This window comes from Oryctolagus cuniculus, chromosome X, assembly GCF_964237555.1.
Source record: "Oryctolagus cuniculus chromosome X, mOryCun1.1, whole genome shotgun sequence".
Taxonomy (NCBI): domain Eukaryota; kingdom Metazoa; phylum Chordata; class Mammalia; order Lagomorpha; family Leporidae; genus Oryctolagus; species Oryctolagus cuniculus.
In genome coordinates, this window is record NC_091453.1 from 23,255,424 (window position 1) to 23,279,371 (window position 23,948).

Genomic DNA, 23,948 nt, shown 5'->3' on the forward strand with positions numbered 1-23,948 from the left:
CTTCAAATAAATAGGTAAATATTTTAAATATATATTATAACTGAAGGAAACTTAACAATTAAAAGAATGTACTTTTCCAAGGGAAAGCAATAAACAAGCATGGACTGGAAGACCAAATTTCCAAGAAAATAATGACAGATGTATAAACAAAAGCATGTCATCCTGTTTTGCTTTAATAAAGGCTATGAAACTAAATATAGACTGAATGAGTAAATTTCAGGCTAGATAATATTTTAAATATATGTATGTATGTATGTATCCATAGTAGTATAAAATAAAGTCATCTTTGAAATGTTTGTGATCAGCTTTGTATTAGGCTTCTCCAAAGAAGTAAAACCAAGTGTGTGTGTGTGTGTGTGTGTGTGTGACTTGTATCTATGATCTCAAAATCTACATCAAAATAAATTTACTTTGAATTCCATTTTCACTGAACTTTTTGAAGTATCTTCATCCTGCCAAGGATGTGAATATAGAGAGATTACTTTATTATAATGACTTGACTCACATGATTATGGAAGATGACAAGTTTCCATGTCCCAATAGCTGCAGTTGGCAAGCTGGAGACCCAGGAAAGCTGATGGTGTAGTTGGAGTCAATTGGCTGTCAGACTTGAGACCCAGGAAATGCTGATGTTCCACTTTGAATGTGAATACCAGAAACAATTGATGACCTTCAGGTAGGAAGATTTCTCTCTTACTTGAGACCAGGTTAACCCTTCCTGTTTTGGACAGATTGGATGGAACCTTCTCATTTTAGGGAGGACAGTCTTTTTTATTTAGTCTACAGATTCAGATGCTAACCTCACCTAAAATTACCTGCACAAATATACTCAGAATGTTTGACCAAATATTTCGGCACCCTGTGACCTAGTCAATTTGACACATAAGATAACCATTATAATAATAGTGCTGAATTAACAAATAAAAATTCTAGTGCTATAATCTGTGAAAATCCATTATTTTGCCTTTTAGTTGCCTTCATCATTTAAAAATGTTACCAAAATTAATAAACAGTAAATTCAAATTTAATTTCAATTATTAGCTCTGATTTGTTCAACACAATACTATTGAGCATATGTCAGATTTTTTTTTAATTTAATTTTATTTTTGACAGGCAGAGTGGACAGTGAGAGAGACAGAGAGAAAGGTCTTCCTTTTGCCGTTGGTTCACCCTCCAATGGCTGCTGCGGCCAGCGTGCTGTGGCCTGCGCACCGCGCTGATCCGATGGCAGGAGCCAGGTACTTATCCTGGTCTCCCATGGGGTGCAGGGCCCAGGGACTTGGGCCATCCTCCACTGCACTCCCTGGCCACAGCAGAGAGCTGGCCTGGAAGAGGGGCAACCGGGACAGAATCCGGCGCCCCGACCGGGACTAGAACCCGGTGTGCCGGCGCCGCAAGGCGGAGGATTAGCCTAGTGAGCCGCGGCGCCGGCTATATGTCAGATATTTTTATAGGTATGAACACAAAAACTCGTTTTATGAACTCTTCACATTTGTGTCTTTTGAAGTTAATAGCTAGTTAATGTGCTATATAATCCATTCTTTAAAAAGTAAACTAACTGGCTGCCAAAGAGAAGGGAATGACATTGTGGTGCATTGGGTTAAGCTTAAGCTGCTGCTTGCTACTCCCACATCCCATATCAGAGTGCTGGTTCCAGTCCTGGCTTCTGATCTAGCTTTCTGTACTGCATCCTGTGAAGCATGATGGTTCAAGTGATTGGACCCCTGCCATCATGTGGGAGACCTGGATGAAGTTTCTGGCTCTTGGTTTCAACCTGTCTTCCTTCCTTCCTTCCTTCCTTCCTTCCTTCCTTCCTTCCTTCCTTCCTTCCTTTTTCTTTCTTCCTTTTTCTTTTTCTTTCTCTGTCTTTTTCTTTCTTTATTTATTTCTCTTTCTCTTTCTCTCTTCTCTCTTTCTCTCTCTCTTTCTTTCTCTCTTTCTTTCTTTCTTGTAAATGAAAATTTATATTTTTAAAGACTTATTTCAGGCTGGCGCCGCGGCTTACTAGGCTAATCCTCCACCTAGCAGCGCTGGCACACCGGGTTCTAGTCCCGGTCGGGGTGCCAGATTCTGTCCCGGTTGCCCCTCTTCCAGGCCAGCTCTCTGCTGTGGCCCGGGAAGGCAGTGGAGGATGGCCCAAGTCCTTGGGCCCTGCACCCCATGGGAGACCAGGAGAAGTACCTGGCTCCTGCCTTTGGATCAGCGCGGTGCGCCGGCCGCAGTGCACCAGCTGTGGCGGCCATTGGAGGGTGAACCAATGGCAAAAGGAAGACCTTTCTCTGTCTCTCTCTCTCACTGTCCACTCTGCCTGTCAAAAAATAAATAAAATAAAAATAAAATACAATAAAGACTTATTTCAAGTGGATGAAAATTTAAAAAGAGGTAAATAAAAAGTAATACTTGCAGTAGAGTCAATGATTATTCGTAAGGAAGTGGCCCACAAGTAGTGGTAGCTGGTGGCTTATCTGTGTGTGTGTCTATGTGTGTATGTGTTTGAAGATTATATAGATAATTATGCATACATGCATATGAGTACACAAAATCATTCTCTAATTAGAGAAGTGATGTACTGATTCAAAATCAATATTGCCTGTCTCTGTTCATGGTACCTTATCTCAAAAACTCCCTGATTACATGTCTTTATTATCATCCATGTTTTACTGATAACAAATTGCGATTTAGATAGTTTGTGGTATGTTCAAGCATATATCTGTTTTTTTTTATTATTTTATTGAGAACACTTCACAAGAGATCTATACTTTCAGTACATTTTTAACTTTACCATCCCCAACATTATTATTGACTTTAGATACATTGTCATGCAATAGAGCTCTAGAGTTTATTCATCTTGGTTAAATTAAACTTTATATCTCTGGTCAACAACTCCATATTGCTGCCTCCCATAATCCCTGGAAACCACCATCCATTCTTAATTTTATGAGTTTGAATATTTTAGATAACCTTGTGTTCATGAAATCCTGAAGTATTTATCATTCTGTGGCTAGCTTACTTCATACAGCTTAATGTCTGCAAAGTTCATCTACATTGTCACATATTGAATGATCCTCTTTCTTTTTAAGATTGAATACTATTCTTTCGAACGTGCATACCACATTTGCTTGGTCCATTCATCTGTTGATGGATATTTACATTGTTTCCACATATTTCAAGCACATCACCTGTAATTAGCAGAGATTGATACTCTCCTTAGATTCTTTACTAGGTAGTTTGGGAAGTTTGGCAGGACCATGAGACATAGACTGATTTCTTCAATAATAAATTCCACATTGAAAGGGTTCAAAACCGCAAATAAAATAATTCGGTAGCTGGTAGCTTTGGGATCCACAAGGAAGGAAGGCCTATACTTCTGGGAATGGAAAGTTCCTACCTGTACTTCCAGGGAAGAAAAGTCCTTGTCAAGGTCCCTGCGGGTGCCTAAAGGTCAACCAGTGAGGATCAGACCCGCCTCAACCTTTAACCCCCATGCCCTGAATCTATAAAAGGAGCTCTCCCAATCTCTGATGCGCGACTTCCCCTGCCCCCGCTCTGTTGCTCTGTTGGGAGCGGGGAACCATGCCCGGGGGGTGGAACCCAAATAAAAGCCTGTGAATTAACTGATTTGTCTGCCTGGGAAGATTTGTTACACGCTGGACACCTTGCAGTAGCTTGTTAAAAGTTTTAGTCTCTTTATTCAAATAAAAATAATAAGAATTGATGTGGAATATATATTTAGACAGTATTTCCTTTTGAAGGGAAAAATATCAATGATATCTAATAGTGAAAAATCATCATTGAAATTCTATTTAAAGGGGCCAGTGCTGTGGCGTAGTAGGCTAAGCCTCCGCCTACAGTGTCGGCATCCCATGTGGGCACCAGTTTGTGTCCCAGCTGCTCCTCTTCCAATCTAGCTCTCTGTTATGGCCTGGGAAAGCATTAGAGGATGGCCCAAGTATTTAGGCCCCTGCACCCACGTGGGAGACCCAGAAGAAGCTCCTGGTTCATAGCTTCGGATCAGCCCAGCTTTGGCCATTGTGGCCATTTTGAGAGTGAACCAGCAGATGAAGACCTTTCTCTCTGTCTCCCCCTCTCACTGTCTGTAACTCTACCTCTCAAATAAAGAAATAAAAAATCTTTTAAAAAGCTTATAAAAATGCTATTTAAATATCCGCAAAAATAAAGCTAGTTACTAATTCTGTATAAAATATACAAATGTTGTGTTAGAAGCCAAGAAGTAAGATTAAGTTAGCACTAATGGGTAGCTGAGATTATTTAGTATTCTTTGTTCATATCCATAAAACAAAGTGATTCTGGAAATTTTTGCTGGCTACTAAAAAATAGTCTAAGCCTTTTCACAGATGTATTCCTGAATACATCAACCAAAGTTATATCAATAGGACAGTGAAGTCAGCCACCTTCTGAACAGTGTGGTAAAATTTACATGTTGTCAAAATTGTATTATAGCACACTGAATTGCCAAGATTGTAACCATTTGCAAAGTCCTCTTTCATGTGTACCTGAACCACCTTATAATAACCTGGCATGAACTACCTTATAAAGTGTAACTGTGTCTACTTAATTGCTTTCTAAATATTATAACTTCTTTATAGTAATGAATTGAAAGAATGAATAACATTAAAATGTGCATAAAAGGAGGCAGCAACATTTCCTATACTTTTCTTGAATTCATAAGAAAATAAAATGATTTTTTAGAAATATTACAATTATCAACCTGATATTGTTCATTTTTTACCTTTTTGGGAATTTATGTAAACCATTTGTTCTCCCTTAGCCTCAAGTTCTTTGTTAGGAGACCTGAGCTATATCTTGCCTAAGTTTCTGTTACAAATTATTTTGTGCCAGGGCATTTCAATCCTTAGTTGTAAATCAAAACCAATTGAGGGAATTCTGAAAATCTGTATTTGACAAAATCTAAATATATTTCTTGAACCCACAATTGCAAATAGTATTTAAAAAAATCAATGGACTCTTTGAAACTCTAATCAGTTTTTCTTTTATTTTTTACAGGCAGAGTGGACAGTGAGAGAGAGAGACAGAGAGAAAGGTCTTCCTTTGCCGTTGGTTCACCCTCCAATGGCTGCTGCGGCCAGCGCGCTGCGGCCAGCACGCTGCAGCCAGCGCACCGCGCTGATCCGAAGGCAGGAGCCACGTACTTCTGCTGGTCTCCCATGGGGTGCAGGGCCCAAGGACTTGGGCCATCCTCCACTGCGCTCCCTGGCCACAGCAGAGAGCTGGCCTGGAAGAGGGGCAACCAGAACAGAATTCGGTGCCCCAACCGGGACTAGAACCCGGTGTGCCGGTGCCGCAAGGCGGAGGATTAGCCTAGTGAGCCGCGGTGCCGGCGAAACTCTAATCAGTTTTATACGAGGAATTTCATTGTTTAAACATTTTTACTGAAATACTTATAAATTAAAGATCATGTCAAAGTATAGAGAATATAAGAAATGCAACAAATTCACTCTAATATTTTTAAGTTTTATTTATGTATTTGAGCAGAAGAGAGACAGAAACAGATATAGAGGCTGACAGAGAAACTTAGATCCTCCATCCACTGGTTCACTTCTTAAAAGCCCACAACAGCTGGGGCTGGGCTGGCAACCAGAAATAAAATTCAGGTCTTCTACTTGGGTGTCAGAAACTCATTTACTTGAGCCATCACTACTGTTTCTCAGGATCTGCATTAGCAGGAAACTGGAGTCAGGAGTATAGCCTGCCATGTGGTCATCTTAACTGCTAGGCCACCTACTCACCCCCAAGTCCACTCTAGAATATGCTGCACTGGGTACATACTTTTTACAATGCTGTTTTATTAAATTTACTGTGGTATGTTTATAGAAATTTCTAATATCTTTGTGTTAAATAAATACATTGAGAAATACCTCCTGAATTCAAGGAAATGAGCGCTTGCTTCAGCAGCACATATACTAAAATTGGAACAATACAAAGAAGATTAGCATGGCCTCTGTGCAACATGGATGACATGCAAATTCATGAGGCATTCCATATTTATACAAAAAAAGAGAGCGAGAAATGTAAAATCATATACTCCTCAAGAATTTTCTGTATCTTTGCTTAGGTGATTGTTTTCAAACCTTTATGTCTATTTCAGCTGGTGATTGGGAAGATTTAAAGGAGGTAAATTGAAAGACAGTATCTGCTGAAAGGCTTGACCAAGTTTATTTCCACTTTCCTCCTTACCACCACCAGGAAAAAAGCATTCAATCAAGATCTGCCTATATGGTTCGTAACTGTTGACAGACTCTGAGAATAACACTATGTAAGATTATTTCTTGCATAAAATTTATTTTTTATTTTTTTTTTTTTTTTTTTTTTTTTTTTTTTGACAGGCAGAGTGGACAGTGAGAGAGAGAGACAGAGAGAGAAAGGTCTTCCTTTTGCCGCTGGTTCACCCTCCAATGGCCGCCGCTGCAGCCGGCGCACCGCGCCGATCCTGGCAGGAGCCAGGAGCCAGGTGCTTTTCCTGGTCTCCCATGGGGTGCAGGGCCCAAGCACCTGGGCCATCCTCCACTGCACTCCCTGGCCATAGAAGAGAGCTGGCCTGGAAGAGGGGCAACCGGGACAGAATCCGGCGCCCCAACCGGGACTAGAACCCGGTGTGCCGGCGCCGCAAGGTGGAGGATTAGCCTATTGAGCCACGGCGCCGGCTCTGCATAAAATTTATTATAAGGCCGGCACCGCAGCTCACTAGGCTAATCCTCCACCTTGCGGCGCCGGCACCCCAGGTTCTAGTCCCGGTCGGGGCGCCGGATTCTGTCCCGGTTGCCCCTCTTCCAGGCCAGCTCTCTGCTGTGGCCCGGGAGTGCAGTGCAGGATGGCCCAAGTGCTTAGGTCTGCACCCCATGGGAGACCAGCAGAAGCACATGGCTCCCAGCTTCAGATCAGCGCGGTGTGCCGGCTGCATTGCGCCGGCCACAGTGGCCATTGGAGGGTGAACCAATGATAAAGGAAGACCTATCTCTCTGTCTCTCTCTCTCACTGTCCACTCTACCTGTCAAAAAATTAAAATAAAATAAAATAAATTTATTATAATCACATCAATAAGAAGCCATAGAATAGCTTAGTGAAAGTAAAATCAATAAGCCAACATACATTTCAACTGTCTCTATCTTTGTAATGAATTGAATTGTATTGGATATTGCCTGGGGTTTATTGGCCAAATTATATAGAAGCATTTGTTTATAGAAGTAGTTTTTACCTTACAAGACTAAAAAAAATTCTCAGAAGTATTTGAAACATTTTGATTTAGTTGATATTAGGATTGCAGCTATATTTAATTTAATTAAATCATATGGGTGAATGCTTGCAAGCCCCCTTATATGTACAGTTTAGGTGCATTATTGAACTGCATTTCAAGAGATGATGGAATTTTATCAACCTTACTAATTTTTCCTCTTCTTACCCTGGAGTAAATAAATAAAATTCTTATTTTAAGTAGTAAATTTTGTAAACCATTGATAAGATGGCTGTACTTTTTAAAAGGTAAGCAGAAATAAAGAAACAAATGAAAAGCTTACTGCTCCCTTCTGCATCACCATCTTGCCGAACACAAATTTATATTAACATTGAAAAAATATGTTGTGAACATTTTTTATCATTTTTTTGACTAAGAAAATTAGCCAAAATGGATACATCATGGTAAAGAAGAGTTAAATGAGACATATCCCCAAGACTTTTGCCTCTTGAAAACAACTGATAATAAAAAGCTTTCGGGGGCCAGCATTATGACACAGTAGGTTAATACTCTGCCTGCAGTGCCAGCATCCCATATGGGTGCTGGTTCTGGTCCCGGCTGCTCCTCTTGCAATCCAGCTCTCTGCTATGACCTTGAAAAGCTGTAGAAGATGGCCCAAGTATTTGGGCCCCCGCACCCATGTGGGAGACACGGAAGAAGGTCCTGGCTTCAGATTGTCCCAGGTCCAGCCGTTGCAGCCATTTGGGAAGTGAACCAGCAGATAGAAGACCTCTCTCTCTGTCTCTACCTCTCTCTGTAACTCTACCTCTCAAATAAATAATCTTTTAAAAAAAGTTTTGAACAGCATGGTGTCATTTTATAAACCATTACACTAAAAAGGTAAAGACCAATCCCTGAATTTGAGAAGTAGCCATATATCCACATGGTATGATCTCATATTTCTGTAAATTGAAGTTCTTATTTCACTTTAATATTAGTTATAACAGTGACTATTCTGGCAGTTGGCAAATCATTATAAATAATAGCTATATGATTTGGTAGCAGCCTTTGGAAGTGAGATAATTCATGATCTATATTCTCATTGTACTGTTCTTTAATTCAATGTACATAGATAGAAAATGAATATAATAAGTATTCTTCATTCTCTGTTTAGGAAGCAGTGAGGGACATGGAATCCTGTGTCAAATGCTGCTCAATTAAAAGTGGACTCTAACCCTTCCAAGTTTTATGAACTTGTAAATAGCATTTTACTCATCAGAAAAATGTGATTAATAAGATGATATGCTGTAAGAATTAAATTTTGTGGTACATTTAAGATAAACTCTTTGTTTGCAAAAAGATTAAATTCTTTGCTTGCAAAAGTATAGTTTGCCCCTGAAAGCAGTCAATTCACTATATAAAAAGCTACCTTTCCAATGATCTACTGATAAGGTATTCATTCTATATCATCTTGTGAGAAAAAAATGATAATTAGTAATTCTGAGTTTGCTCATGTAAAAACCAAAATGAGGGGTCAGGAATTTGGCTTAGTGGTTATGATGTAGCTTGGAATACCCTCATCCTATATCAGAATGCCTGAATAGGATTCCCAGATCCTCTTTTGATCCAGCTTCCTGTTAAATGCACTCCTTAGGAGGCAGCAGGTGATAGCTTAACTACTTGGGTCCCTACCACTCTGGAAGTAGATATGAATTGAGTTCTGGACCCCAGGCTTCAGCATGGCCTAGCCCCTAACTGTTATAGCAGGGGTTGGGAATGTCTGGCTTGTGGGCCCTATAAGGCCTGTGGAATCATTTGATCTGGCCCTGCCAAGGCAACCTGAAGCAGGACTCCAAATTCAGTAAATCTGTATCAGGCTAATTGTTAAGTTGTTAATTTTGTATGGCACGTGGATGATGATGTTATAAATATCCAAATGGCCCTTGACAGAGAAAGTTCCCAACTCTCCATTAGGGAGTGAATCAGTGAATGGAAGATCTCCCCCTCCCCCTCCCCCTCCTTCTCCCTCTCCCTTCTTGCTATGTTTCTCTGACTTTCAGATAAATTGAAAACATTTCTTTTTGATTTTGGAGACCACTAATGTTCAATTTTGGTTTGTGTCCTTTAAAAGAAAACAAAATGAAGGAATGATTACAAATATGCAATATGTGGTATATTTGATTTTGAGAAGTTAATTACTTCCTCCAGACCTCAGAAAGAAATTTTGGGGCATAAGCTGTAAGTGATCTTTGACAAAGGTGACAGAAATACACAAGGAAAGGATAGTCCTTTCATTGAGTGTGCTTGAGAAAACTAAATATCTATCCACACTTGATATATGAAGTATTTGCAAGGCTGTTGAGAACTTGGAAGCTTTATACACTGTTAATGAGAAAGTGAAATGATGCAACAGTTATTTAAAATAGTATGGAAGTTCTGTAAAATATTAAATAGAATTACAGTATGATCAGTCTTCCCACCCCTAGTATACATGCAAAAGTATTGAAATTAGAATCTTGAAGATACATGCAATCCCATGCTCAATATGGCATTATTCATAACAGTCACAATATGGAAACAAACTATTCATCAAATGAATTGGTAAAGTAAACATTGTATAAACATACAATGTGGTAGTATTCAACCTTTTAAAAGAAGGAAATCCTTTCTCTCTCTCTCTCTCTCTCTCTCTCTCTCTCTATATATATATATATATATATATATATAGTTGAGGAAAAATACTGCATGATTCCACTATGAATGGAGTTACTTAAATGATGATAAGCTATCATAAACAGTAAAGCTCATAGAAACAAAATAGAATGGTGGTTGTAATGGGCTGGGGGAGGAGTGGGAAATGAGGAGTTGCTGTCCCAGAGTTATAGAGATTCAGTTATAGATAATGAATATGTTCTATAAAGATATACCATTGTGCCTATTGTTAACAGTATTGGGAATTTTGAAAATTTATCAAGTGGGTAGATCTAATGTTAAGTGTTCATACTTCAATTTTTATTTTTTAACTTAATTTTTACTTTTTCATATTAGTATGATATTAATACAAAGAGAACAGATTCTATGTAGTTCACAGCTCCCTCTCCCTCCCTCCCTTCCTTCCTCCCTCCCTTCCTTCCTTTCGTTTTTTAGTAGAAAAACTACTGTTCCTCAAGAGTATAGACAAGGGTTATAAACTATCAAATCTCAAAATGTCAGGTAACATATTTGTAATTTACATTACAGTCAACAGAGTTCAACAACTAAAAAGTAAAAAGACTCTAGTTCAGTGGGAATATAGACAAGGATTATAAGCAATAATCAAGTGAAAAACTAATAAACAGTAAATTTTAAAGCATTAAAATCACATTACATCTATAGAAGTATATAGAAATTTATACATCTATAGAAGTATAGCATTACAATTAAACCTATATTTGCAGCAGTATTGATACACACAGGCATTTCTTTTTTTGTTTTTGGTTGCCTTTTTTTTTAAATTTTAGCTCCCAATCATATATATATGTCAACCACTCACATAACAAGATTAGAGATTAAGGACTCAGAATGATTCTTTTAAAACAAATATTTAAGCAGTATGCTAGCTAGAGCCAGCAAGGAACCATACCTTAATTATTAATTAGAAGCTAGTAAACACTAATTTGTTTTCCTCTGGGGTTTAGGAAATTGTTCTGTCACCTTCCCATCCTTACCTGCCCCCTCACCATGCCTGCAATAATGTTCACTCTGCCCTCACATATCAAACTTGTTAATTACATGAGATTGCCTCTTGCTTCCAGCATTTTGTTGAGAAATTAAACCTATTTACTGCTGCTTTTGATATAGATACTCTGTCATCATAAGGACCTCTTCAGTTTGCATATACTCACTCCTGAAAGTGCATCAAAATTCAACTGTTTTTTACTGTGTTAAATGATCCAACTCTTTATAGCTAAGAATATTTTAGGTTGAAAGAAGTCAGGTTGCATAGTGCTATAGAATGGACTATATGCTATCGAATGCTATAGAATGTGTTTCTGTATATGTACAGATCACAGTTGCCCTTAACATGGGTGATTTTAATCTGTGTGTTTAAGATTTAGTTATTTGAAGGGCAGTATTACAGAGAGAGGGAGAGAGACACAGAGAGAAAGAGAGAGATCTTACACCCACTGGTTCAATCCCCAGATGGCCATAACAGCCAGCACTGGGCCAGGCCTAAGCCAGGAGCCAAAATCTTCATCAGGGTCTCACATGTGGGTGGCAGGGGCCTAAACACTTGAGCCATCTTCCACTGCTTTTCCCAGGCCATTAGGCTAATATCTGTATTTTGATGACACTCAGGAATTCATAAATGTTGTATAAATTATGATATTCATAGCATATCATTATTTTCCTCTTTCCTCAACATTATAAGGAAATTACTCCTCAAGTGACTGCTGGATTGCAATAGCATAAGAATATGATCAAATTTTTTAGTCCTCAGGCCACTGCCTGAAAATGTTATTTAATATTATACTTAGGGAATGTAAGGCAAAAAGATATTTCATGTTTAGCAGCACAAAACACTCATGACAAGTGATGTAGAGGGGGGAGAAAAACTTACTAGACAACCAAGACTTATGCAATTGTTCATATTTCATTTAGCCTTTAAAAATCCAAGTGGAAAATTATTGTTATTCCAAGTTTGAGATGAAGAAATAGGTTCTGTGAAGCAACTCATTTGCCTGTAGTCACAGGATCAGCACATAGCAGTGGTAGGATAAGGAGTCAATGCTCTAAAAGCCACACTTCTAATATTATTTACTGCAGACTCTCAGAGTGAAAAATTATTTCATCTTTGGTAAACTCCATGTTCCTGCAGCTATATTCTCCAAAGGACTTATTACTCTGGGGCATACTATAATCTGGTTGATTATTATAGTATCCACTTACCACTGATGTTAAGAGTATGTCTACGGCCAGCGCTGCGGCTCACTAGGCTAATCCTCCACCTGTGGTACTGGCACCCCGGGTTCTAGTCCCGGTCAGGGAGCCAGATTTTGTCCCGGTTGCTCCTCTTCCAGTCCAGCTCTCTGCTGTGGCCCAGGAGTGTAGTGGAGGATGGCCCAGGTCCTTGGGCCCTGCACCCGCATGGGAGACCAGGAGTTAGCTTCGGATCAGCATAGCACCGGCCGTAGCGGCCACTTGGGGGGTGAACCAATGGAAAAAGGAAGACCTTTCTCTCTGTCTCTCTCTCTCACACTAACTCTGCCTGTCAAAATGAATAAATAAATAGAAAAGAGTGTGTCTACTTAAAGTAGAGGGTTGCATGGACATAAAAGTCACTACAGAAAAAATTTAACAGAGGGAAAATTGGGTACAGTCTACGTAACCTTTTTTTCTAGCCAAAGAAAATATGTATTTAAAAAATTAATACGAACCTGGTTTGCAATCTTTAATAATTATGCAGTGCTTGTTTTCATCAAGGCAGTTGCAAATAAATTTTTTCCAAAAAATAAATAGAATGGAATATCATAATTTACTTTTTTAGCAGGATATAGCTTAATTAAAAATTATAAGTGCTATGCTATTCAGCAAAGGAAAAACAGTGAAAGAAGAAAAATTAGGAAATAATTAAGCTTCTATTTTTGTAAAATATTGAATAAGAAGAGTGGCTATTAAATAATGAAGGATAGAATTAAAAGGGAGAGAATGATCCTGTGGGGGAAGCAGGACACACAGCAGACTCATAGAATGGCAAACGCCCAAAACAGCACTCCGGCCTCAGAATCAACCCTTGGGGCATTCAGATCTGACTAAAAGGCCCATGAGAGTCTCACAGGCATGGAAAGCCACAACACGGTGGCAGAAAACAATCGAAATGAAAGATCCTGGTGAACAAGACCCCAGCGGAAGGAACAGGCCATCAAGGAGGGAGGCGCCTTTCTCCGAAGGGAGGAAGGAACCTCCACTGTGATACGGCCTTGACTAAACAAGTTCAGAGTTGGTGAACTCAAGGGGCTTCCATAGCCTGGACAGCTCACGGCAAGAGCCTCAGGTGATTGCTGATGCCATAAATAAGAATGGCAATTAAATCTACAACGGGAGTCACTGGGTACAGGCTCCCCACATAGGATCTCTGTCCTTAATGTGTTTTACTATGAAACTTAAAGACAACACTACTAGTCGAACAATACCCTATACCTTGTGCGGTTGTGTGAGTGCAACCTGTTGAAATCCCTGCTTAGTGTATACTAAGTTGATCTTCTGTATATGAAGGTAATTGAAAATGAAACTCGATGAAGGGCGGGATGGGAGAGGGGATGGGAGAGGGGAGGGCCGCGGGAGTGGGGGAGGTTGGGGGGAAGCCACAACAATACAAAAGTTGCACTTTGTAAATTCACATTTATTAAATAATTAAAAAAGAAAAGAAAAAAAAGAAGAGTGGCTATTTTATTATCTTCAATATTCAATGTGTTTTCAAACTCCTCATAATACAAATATTTGCTGAATAAATAATTTTATAAATATTTTCTTCTTGAAATGCATAGTTTTAAAATTAGACACATTGAATATTCCTTGTTTAATCTTATGGTAGAATGAAAAGAAAGCAATATGTCTAACCTCTACTTGAATAACTAAGATAAAAAGACACTGGTCATGCAATCCAATTTCATTCGGTTTGTGGCTTTTGCATCCTTCCAGAGCTAAATCTGTCCTCACTCCTGCCACACAATGAACAAAGCTATGATTGTTCTACCTAGCAAGATGAAGAGAAAGATATCAACGAGAAAATGAGAGTATATCTTTGTTTCTCCCTTATTAGAGCCCCGAGGCACATTATTCTTACCCCGGTTTCAATTATTAGGGCCCAAGTTTTCAAGGTGAACAGTTAATTGTCCATGAAATTTCTGAACTTTAGTGTGGAAATAAGATAATAAATTAGAAGACTTCCACTCTATACTTCACACTTGACCCTAAATAACTAAATTCTCTGGGATTTCTCATTTAAAGAATGAAGATAATGATACTTTTGGGTTACTCTATGTTGTAAATACTAAAAAGAAAAATGAATAAATCAAAGAATGTGAGTGATATTTGAAAAAAATTTGGAGGCTACACTAACACAATTATGTATCAGGCTCTCTTCTATATTCTCTCTGCTTCTGAAAACTATGGATTTGGAGTCAGGTTGTGTTTTGAATTCTCACTGGCGTACCAAATCTAAAATTCAAACACTGGTTCTGTTTGACAATTAATACCAATGTGGGTAATTTTAGCATGAAGAAGTTCATGTAATTTCTCTGTGGAAAGTTTATTGCATGGAAGTACCCATTGCCAGTAAGAAATAGGAGCTCTTACTGGCAACTCTTCTTTTTTAATTAACATATTAATTGTGCATATGTACGAGGCACAGTGTTATATTTCAATACATGTATTAATGTTTCATGATCAAATCAGAGTAAATAGCCTTTCCTCCTCCTTTAACATGTATCATTAATTTGTTTAGAAGCTCCAGACTTCTCTCTTCTAGTGCTTTATGAAATATAAACTGTGGTGAACTATAGTCACTCTACTCTGCTAAAGAACATTAGAACATATTCCTCCTATCTGATTGTTTTTTGGCACCTGTTATCCAGCCTTACTCTTTTCCTTTGCTACTTGCAGTTTTTGCTTCTAGTGACCACTGTTCTACTCTACTTCTATTCAGTCAGTGTTTTTGGCTCCCACATGAGTGAGAGTATGCAATATTTCTTTTTCTGTGTTGAATTATTTCAGTTGACATAATGTCTTCCAGTTCCATCCATGTTGCCACAGATGGCAGGATTAGAGTCTTTTTTGCAAATACATTTTTCACATGTTAAGCAGCAGCTAAGATTGAGTAAGATTTAGTTGAAGGCTATCCCTGGGTAAATGCCATCAAAAAGGTTTTTTTTCCCTTGGTTTCTTTGTGTTGTCTTTTCAGCACACTCCACCCTCTGATACAAACATATATATTTTGTGCCAATGCATCAATTCTATGATACTTGCAACCTTGGGTTCTTACATTAAGCAATATTTTAATGCTCAGTAGACTTTGAGTTTGATGATAATGGTATCCATTTTGTAGGTAAAAATAAAATGCCTTGTAAAGTGTGAAGTTACATAAGAAAATGTGGAAAAGCATGTCCATCTCCTGCTCAGAAGAACTGAACGTTGAACTGTGAGAATGAACAGTTCTTCAGGAAGTACAAGACTTCAATGCAGAACCACAGAGCCAGGTTAACACTAAGCCAACAGCATGCTGTTAGCCTCCGTGAGATCTGAATAAACAGGTATAGGAATTTCACATATTTTGAAGGCAGTAGTGGTGTCTCATTTCTCTAATATACTCAAATTCTTTAGGAGAAGGCAACTGGAAAACAAATATCATTGATGGAAAAGATAAGATCTTATTAAAACTATCACAAAATTGACCTTGGTGGGGAAATATTGAAACAGGATCACATTGTCTCAGTGAAGCCCTAACAATAAAGATCATGGACAAAGATACTGATATAAGAAAAGACGTAACGCCTGAAATCCGGAAAACAGGAGCTTGGGGGTGGGGGCTGGGGCGGTAGAAGGGAGTACTCCCTGTGGTGGGGTGGGGTCATGTGAGTATGCATATTTGTGTGTGTAGCTCAGTGCACATGAGCCTGAAGAATTTTCAAGGGTGTGAATTTGACCAGGTTTGCATTTTACAAAACTATATTCAAGGAGGAGACTGGATTAGAAACCACTGGAGAAATACAGTAAAATACAGTAGTGACATGACCCAAGGATTATGGTGATGGAAATTCTAGGCCTTGACTTACACAACTATGTAGATCTGATTCTTTAAGCACAAAATACCCACAGATAGACTATACTGCAGAGAATTTTCATGTAAACAGCTATCTCTTCTTATGAGGATGAAATGTGTGTGTATATATATATATATATATTTCCATCTGCAGTTGGATTACTAAAAAATTGGAAGCAGAAATGCACTTCAGATTTGCACTACAAATCTTTGCACCTATAAATTAAACTCTGAGTGAATTTTAAATTGCTATTCATGAAATGAAAACACTAGTTGTATTTGAATAGATATGTGTATATATTTGATGCTACTGTGTAGCTTTGCTGACACAGATATATTTTGCACAACAGATCTGCCACAAACTTAAATCTACCTACATTTTGCACTTGTTTGTATGATTTGGAAATAGTGTTTTGTGGTGAAGTTTTTTTTTTCCCCAAAGAAACCTTTTATTTAAGGAATACAAACTTCATGCAACTTCAGGAGCATAGTGATTCTTCCCACCTATTTCAACAAACAGAGTTAAATAGATTAACTATTTATTTCAACAAATTGTATAAAAAAAACTGTTCCTCAACAGTTGAGACAAGGGCTTTTCAAAGTCATTGCATCTTGAAGTTGATTTCACTTCTTTTTTTTAAAGTACTCTTTTTGAGAAACTTAATTAACTTTAAAGAAAAACCCAAGAATGAGACATCTTTTGTGAGCATTTAGGCATAACTAAAACTTACGTGTCATATGAATATCCTCCATTTAATACACTAAAATGAAGCAAATCTTTGAGAACAAGTTTTACAATTAAGTCTCATAATACAGCTCTTTGAGGACAGAGATCTTGCATGGGAAGTTAGTGCACTCCTGTTGTTAATTTAACAATTAATGGCCGGCACCGTGGCTCAATAGGCTAATCCTCCACCTGCGGTGTCGGCACACTGGGTTCTAGTCCTGGTCAGGGCGCCGGATTCTGTTCCAGTCGCTCCTCTTCCTGTCCAGCTCTCTGCTATGGCCCGGGAGGGCAGTGGAGGATGGCCCAAGTGCTTGGGCCCTGTACCCGCATGGGAGACCAGGAGGGAGCACCTGGCCCCTGGCTTCGGATCAGAGCAGTGTGCCGGCCACAGCGCGCCAGCCACAGCGGCCATTGTGGGGTGAACCAACGGAAAAAAGGAAGACCTTTCTCTCTGTCTCTCTCACTGTCCCCTCTGCCTATCAAAAAATAAAAAATAAAAACAATTAATACTCTTATGTATGACATCAATGATCACCCAAGGCTCTTGACATGAGCTCCCTAGACTATGGAAGCCTTTGGAATCCACAAACTCCTTCATTATATAGACAAGGCCATAAACAAAGTAGTTTTCTCATCCTTTCAGAGAAAAGTACATCCTTCTTTGATGACCACTTCTTTCCACTGGGTTCTTGATTGAAAAGATAAGATTTTATTAAAACTATCACAAGGACCCACAGAGGTCCTTCATGAAGGACACTTTTTGTTGTGAAGTTTTAAGAAAATGGTGAAAATGTTTATATATTCAGTTGAGAAATATGATAAAATGACACAGCTTATATTTCACCTTTAATTTTGATAAGTAGTTTTCAAACTGCTCTTGGGGGTTTGATGGGATTCTAAAGTGGAAGATAATTTCATTATTAAAAGAGGTTAATATTTTTGCTATAGATTTCAAGTTTTGACTAACAAAACATTTGTCATAATTACTTCACTACAATTTTAATGTACATGGAGATATATAAGTCTCCTTTTACTTATTATAAGATTGATCCCATGTTTTAGCTACCTAGAAATAACCAATAGGGCATTTCTTTTCTTAAGTAATTCTGCTTTATGTTTTTACTAATATTGATATCGCAATGTAATACAATTCCACAAAATGTGATAAAGTATATATGAATGTTGTTCTCATAGTTGGTAAAATATTTTTAAAATGATGAGCCCAAAATAGGAGGTCACTGAGAAATCTTTATAAGCATTAGGTGTTGAGTTTACACAAATTGCCAGAGTTGTACATTCCAAGTGGGACACTCATAATTCTGATTGGTATTTACAATGAAAGAGAAATAGCCAAGTAAGTAGTCACTGGAGAATTGTCATATCATCTTCCTCTGTATGTTCTCCTAGTTTTAAGTGGATTCTGGTAACTTTAGATATAGGGGTCTTGACAGATTCATAATCCCATCCCTTCCTAGTGAACAACTTCTCCAGGATGTGGGGCATGTTGTAGCCCCTGCTTAGAATGAAATCCTTAAAGGCAATTGTTCCATAAAGATCGTCAATAATGTCTGGTTTCATCCTCTCTCGTTCAGCTTCAAGGATGATCTTAGGATCAATCAAAGGTTCATTACTCATTAGCTTTTTCCACAACTTGGTCTTCAGGTACCATGCTCCATATTTCATCTTCACCCTGGTCGTCTTCCAAATCTCTGGCGTTTCCTGGAGTTCAGTTTCCCAGCCTAGCTCGTCCATGGAGCTTTTCATTTCATCTCTTTCATGGAGCTCTGTGATGTGCTTTAGTTCTGGATGAACGTCGTGTACATTCACCATGCAGTAGCTTTCAAAGCCTGGTTTCCACTTATGGCTGATGGTAAACTGTTGGATCACGTAGTCTTCATCAATGTCTTGGTACCCCGAAGCAGCCGCCCATTTGCAAAAGTCACAGACTATTCTCGGTACAGCTGAACGAACAGTGCCCTCGTGCAATTCATGTATGCTTGACCTTTGACATAACTTGTCTGGATGTGAAGCAGACGCCTTGAGAGGCTCCAAGAAGGCTTTTGCAGTGCGACGCTTAGAAACCTTCGTGGGCATCTTGGATTTTTCCCTGTTGCCCTTACAATAAGCCCAGGTGTCCTCCAGCTTCCTCTCAGGGTCCAGCTCTTCCAGCACCTTCAATAAGAGATCTGCAGGCAGATCTTCCTCCAGATTTGGGTAGGTAGCCAAGGGATGCTTCGTCAGTTGCGCTTCCATGTCCTCTACAAAAGCCTTGCGTGCCAGCTGGGCCTGCGAGAGCATGGGAAACAGGCCTGCTTTCGAGGGCAGCTTTCTCTTCGCAGGGGCAGGTCGGGGAACTCGGTGAGAAATCACGGGGAGAAAGGCCTCCTTCGGGCCGCGAGTGACCATACCATCGCAAGGCGGACAGCCTTTCCTGAAGTCGTCGAGCCCCTCTTTCACGAATACCCAGCGCCTGCTGTCCAAGGATGTGGACAACTTCAGAAACTTGCTCTTGTGGTTTGTCAAACACTTGGAAGGTAGTTTGGCCTTGTAACAGGGCTTGCAAGTCATGCCTGGAGGCATCGGCTCCAGTACAAAGGGCCACTGTGACAGCCTCCGGTCCGCCATGGTGCCCCTGGCCCCACCTTCGGGGCCAGTGCTGAAGCTTCAGCTTTTTGTTGACTGCTGATCACTCGGTCGCTAGGAGACCTGGAACCTCCAGGAGCCTGGATTGTTTCATGCATGGTGGCACTGGCGCGCCGGCACAGCCAGATTCCTGGGGAGGGGCATCTTACAATATTGGTCTAGCGATCCAGCCCTGCGGCTCACTAGGCTAATCCTCTGCCTTGCGGCGCCGGCACACCGGGTTCTAGTCCCGGTCGGGGCGCCGGATTCTGTTCCAGTCGCTCCTCTTCCTGTCCAGCTCTCTGCTGTGGCCCGGGAAGGCAGTGGAGGATGGCCCAAGTGCTTGGGCCCTGCACCCCATGGGAGACCAGGAGAAGCACCTGGCTCCTGCCATCAGATCAGTGCGGTGCGTCAGCTGCAGCACACCAGCCGTGACGGCCATTGGAGGGTGAACCAACGGCAAAGGAAGACCTTTCTCTCTGTCTCTCTCTCTCTCACTGTCCACTCTGCCTGTCAAAAAAAAAAAAAAAAAATTGGTCTAGCACAATTTTTCTTTCGTTAGCACCAAAACCTTTGTATAATACAAATTACAAATTTGGTATTGTTCCTCACTATGGCCTGAACTGATGTCTATTTTAAAATCCATTTTCTTTTTTTTTTTTTTTTTTTTTTTTTTTTTTGCCAGGCAGAGTGGACAGTGAGAGAGAGAGACAGAGAGAAAGGTCTTCCTTTGCCGTTGGTTCACCCTCCAATGGCCGCCGTGGCCCGCACCCTGCGGCTGGCGCACCGCGCCGATCCGATGGCAGGAGCCAGGTGCTTCTCCTGGTCTCCCATGGGGTTCAGGGCCCAAGCACTTGGGCCATCCTCCACTGCACTCCCTGGCCACAGCAGAGAGCTGGCCTGGAAGAGGGGCAACCGGGACTAGAACCTGGTGTGCCGGCGCCGCAAGGCAGAGGATTAGCCTAGTGAGCCGCGGCACCGGCCTAAAATCCATTTTCTCATGAATCTTGATGTGAATGGGAGAGGGAGCGGGAGATGGGAGTGTTGCGGGTAGGAGGGAAGTTATGGGGGTGGGGGAAGCCACTGTAATCCATAAGCTGTACTTTGGAAATTTATATTTGTTAAATAAAATTTTTAAAAAATCCATTTTCTCTTTCATTCTTCACATATTGGCTAAGATCCCATTTGTGGCAGTGTGCTGTGTCCTCAAACTATTACAATTCAAGATATAATCACCATATATGATACGTATCCTCTTATCTAGTGATAATTTTCAATCTTGGATTATTCTACTGGAGTTTACAATATCAATCACTTTCCCTTTTCAGTTCTCATCTTTAGTAACATAACATGGTTAGTTATTTCTCTGTTCTTAGCTTCTTTGTGTTCCTCCTTTTTTGGGATCGATCAGAAATGCTTATGTAAGTACATTCCCACGTAATCGTTTACCTTATCAAGTTTTCCAAATTTGTTTCCCCTTGTTGAATGTATCCCCACAGATCAGGGCCCAGTATTTGGTGTAGCTAAAAGGATGCTGCTTGAGAAACCAGCATCCTAGATCCAAGTACCTAGGTTCAAGTCCTGGCTCTGCTCCCAATTCCAGCTTCCTGCTACTGCGTAGCCAGGGAGTCAGCAGATGATGACCCAAGTATTTGGGGCCCTGCCACCCACGTGGGAAACCCAGACTGAATTTCCGACTTCTGGTGTCCCAGCCATACAGGAGACACATTTGGAGAATGAACCAGCAAATAGAAGATGTCCCTCTGTCTTTTAAATAAAGGTAAATTAAAAGTTTTTCTCTACAGATTATTTCCATCTTGCATCATTTTTGTTTATCTTCTCTAAATTTCAAGTTCATCTACATTTTCTCTTTCACTATGTAAAAATGCAGTTTGACCATATTGTAAGATCAAGAAAACTCATATTTTATTACTCAACTAGTCAAATGAAAATAGCATGACAGTAAAACGTTGTATTTCCAGACTTGCAAAACTAAATATAACCAAGATGCTGTTTTGTGTGAAGCACTTTATAAGAGAAAAAAAAATTCACTGTAACATTCATTGCAAGTTTAATGGAATAATCATAGACCAAAACCTCACCTTTATGAGTTTTAGGAAATGAAGAATTAAATAGCTGAAATTGAGCTTTAAACTGTCATCAAAAGAAATGTGTTTCTTGTACTAATGTAATTTTTGAGTTAGGGAAAAAATATAAATTAGAATAACCTTTCATTCCTGATATTTCAAAGAGGAAGCATCTTACATCTATTTACATATATATTTTAAATCTAGCATATGCATTTTTTTTTGACAGGCAGAGTGGACAGTGAGAGAGAGAGAGAGAGAGAAAAGTCTTCCTTTGCCATTGGTTCACTCCCCAAGGGCCGCTGCGGCCTGCGCACCACGCTGATCCGAAGCCAGGAGCCAGGTGCTTCTCCTGGTCTCCCATGGGGTGCAGGGCCCAAGCACCTGGGCCATCCTCCACTGCCATCCTGGGCCACAGCAGAGAGCTGGACTGGAAAAGGAGCAAGCGGGACAGAATCTGGCGCCCCGACCGGGACTAGAACCTGGTGTGCCGGCACCGCAGGTGAAGGATTAGCCTATTGAGCCGCAGCGCCGGCCTGCTTTTCTTAATTTTCTACATGAGAGTTTTCAATATGCTTCATCAGAAAAAATTTTTTTTTTTCTTGTGCACTTTTATTTCCGGCTTGTCTTCTCAGCTGTCAGTACTATTGTAAAAAACTTCTTTTTTTTTTTTTTTTTTTACTGTCCAGTGAGAGAGAGAGAGACAGAGAGAAAGGTCTTCCTTTAAAAACTGTAGCGTTAGTGAGATATACTTTTTAGATTATGCAACTCACCCATTTAAAGTATACTATGGTATAAAGCATATTCTAAGAGTTTTTCTTTTTTTAAAAAAAAAGCATTTATTTATTTATTTGAAAGTCAGAGTTAACACAAAGAGAGAAGGAGAGGCAGAGAGAGAGACGTCTTCCATCCACTGGTTCACTTCACAGTTGGCCACAACAGCCGGAGCTGTGCTGATCCAAAGCCAGGAGCCAGGAGCTTCCTCTGGGTCTCCCACATGAGTGGAGGAGCCCAAGGACTTGGACCATCTTCTACTGCTTTCCAGACCATAGCAGAGAGCTGGATTGGAAGTAGAGCAGCTGGGTCTTGAACTGCGGCCCATATGGGATGCCGGCGCTGCAGGCAGTCGCCTAAACTGCTACGCCACAGCACCGGCCCCCAAAGAGTTTTTCAACCATCACCACGATTTACAAATATTATCAACCCATAAATAAATATAGTACATATTAGCAGTCACTACTCATTCACCCCATACTCCACTTCTTTAACTTTTGTCAAAAACTAACCTACTCTTTGTCTTTATAGATTTGCCTATTGTGAACAGTTAATATATGTGGAAAAAGAGAATATGTGGTTTTTTTGACTGACTTCCTTCATTTAGCATACTATTTTCAAGTGTCATCTGTGTTGTATCATATATCAGTAATTCATTTCACTTTGTTGCCAATTTTAATCCATTGTGTGGATATACCATATTTCGTTTATCTACTCAGCAGTGAATGAACATTTAGTTGTTCCCAGTTTCTTGCTCTTATGAATAATGTTGCTATAAACATTCATGTACAAATTCTTGTGTGACATATGCTTTCATTTCTTTTGAGTGTATACATAGGAGTGAATTTGCTGGTTCATATGATAACTCTGCATTTCACCTTTTAAAAAAGATTTAATTATTTGAAAGAGCTATAGACTGAGTAGAGACAGGGAGAGAGAGAGCTGCCAGACTGTTCTCCACAGTAGCTGTATCATCTTACATTCCCACCAGCAGTGTATAAGGGCTCTGATTTGTTTGTTTACATCCTCACGAACACTTAAAATTCTCAGATGTGTGAAATGGCATTTCATTGTGTCTTCACCTTGTATTTTCTGGATGGAGAATCATATCAAGAATTTTTCAGGTGTTTAATGTCTATCTGTTCACATTCTTTGCACATTTTTAATTGGATCATTTTTGCATTATGATCTATAACTGTTCTTTATATATTCAAGCTACAATTCCCTAATAAGATGTGATTTGCAAATATTTTTTCCCATTTTGTGAGTTGCCTTTTCCCTTTCTTGGTGGTGTCCTTTCAAATGCAAAATGTTTGTCTTTTAATAATTAAAATTCAAATTTTGTTTTTTTTATTTTGATGCTATATATATTTAAGAAAACATAATCACTAAGACTGACTCATGTTTTCTTATTGGAGTTTTTTTTTTAATCTTTTTTTTTATTTATTTATTTGACAGAGAGAAGGTGAGAGAGAGAGAGACAAGTCTTCCCTCTGTTGGTTCACTCCCCAAATGGCCGCTACGGACTGTGCAGCACTGATCCGAAGCCAGGAACCAGGCTGTTCCCCCTGGTCTCCCACACAGGTGCAGGGGCCCAAGTACTTGGGCCATCTTCCACTGCCCTCCTGGGCCACAGCAGAGAGCTGGATTGGAAGAGAAGCAACCGGGACTAGAACCCAGTGCCCATATGGGATGATGGCGCCACAGGCAGAGGATTAGCCAAGTGAG

At 39.8% G+C, this 23,948-nt stretch overlaps 1 protein-coding gene, 1 long non-coding RNA gene and 1 other non-coding gene across 3 annotated transcripts in view; 2 read left to right on the forward strand and 1 right to left on the reverse strand.

Annotated features, from left to right (window-relative positions):
* Positions 1–23,948, forward strand: part of LOC103351785 (uncharacterized) — a 71,549-nt gene that overhangs the window by 20,462 nt on the left and 27,139 nt on the right. The gene's annotated exons all lie outside the window — the stretch shown is intronic.
* Positions 5,919–6,028, forward strand: LOC127485003 (U6 spliceosomal RNA). The gene has a single exon (XR_007912211.1). It is a non-coding gene; the product is annotated as a U6 spliceosomal RNA (small nuclear RNA).
* On the reverse strand, positions 16,942–19,416 carry LOC100358462 (protein FAM47E). The gene has a single exon (XM_008272631.4). It carries the CDS (start codon positions 19,360–19,362, stop codon positions 18,100–18,102), a length of 1,263 nt encoding a protein of 420 aa, XP_008270853.2. The 5' UTR covers positions 19,363–19,416; the 3' UTR covers positions 16,942–18,099.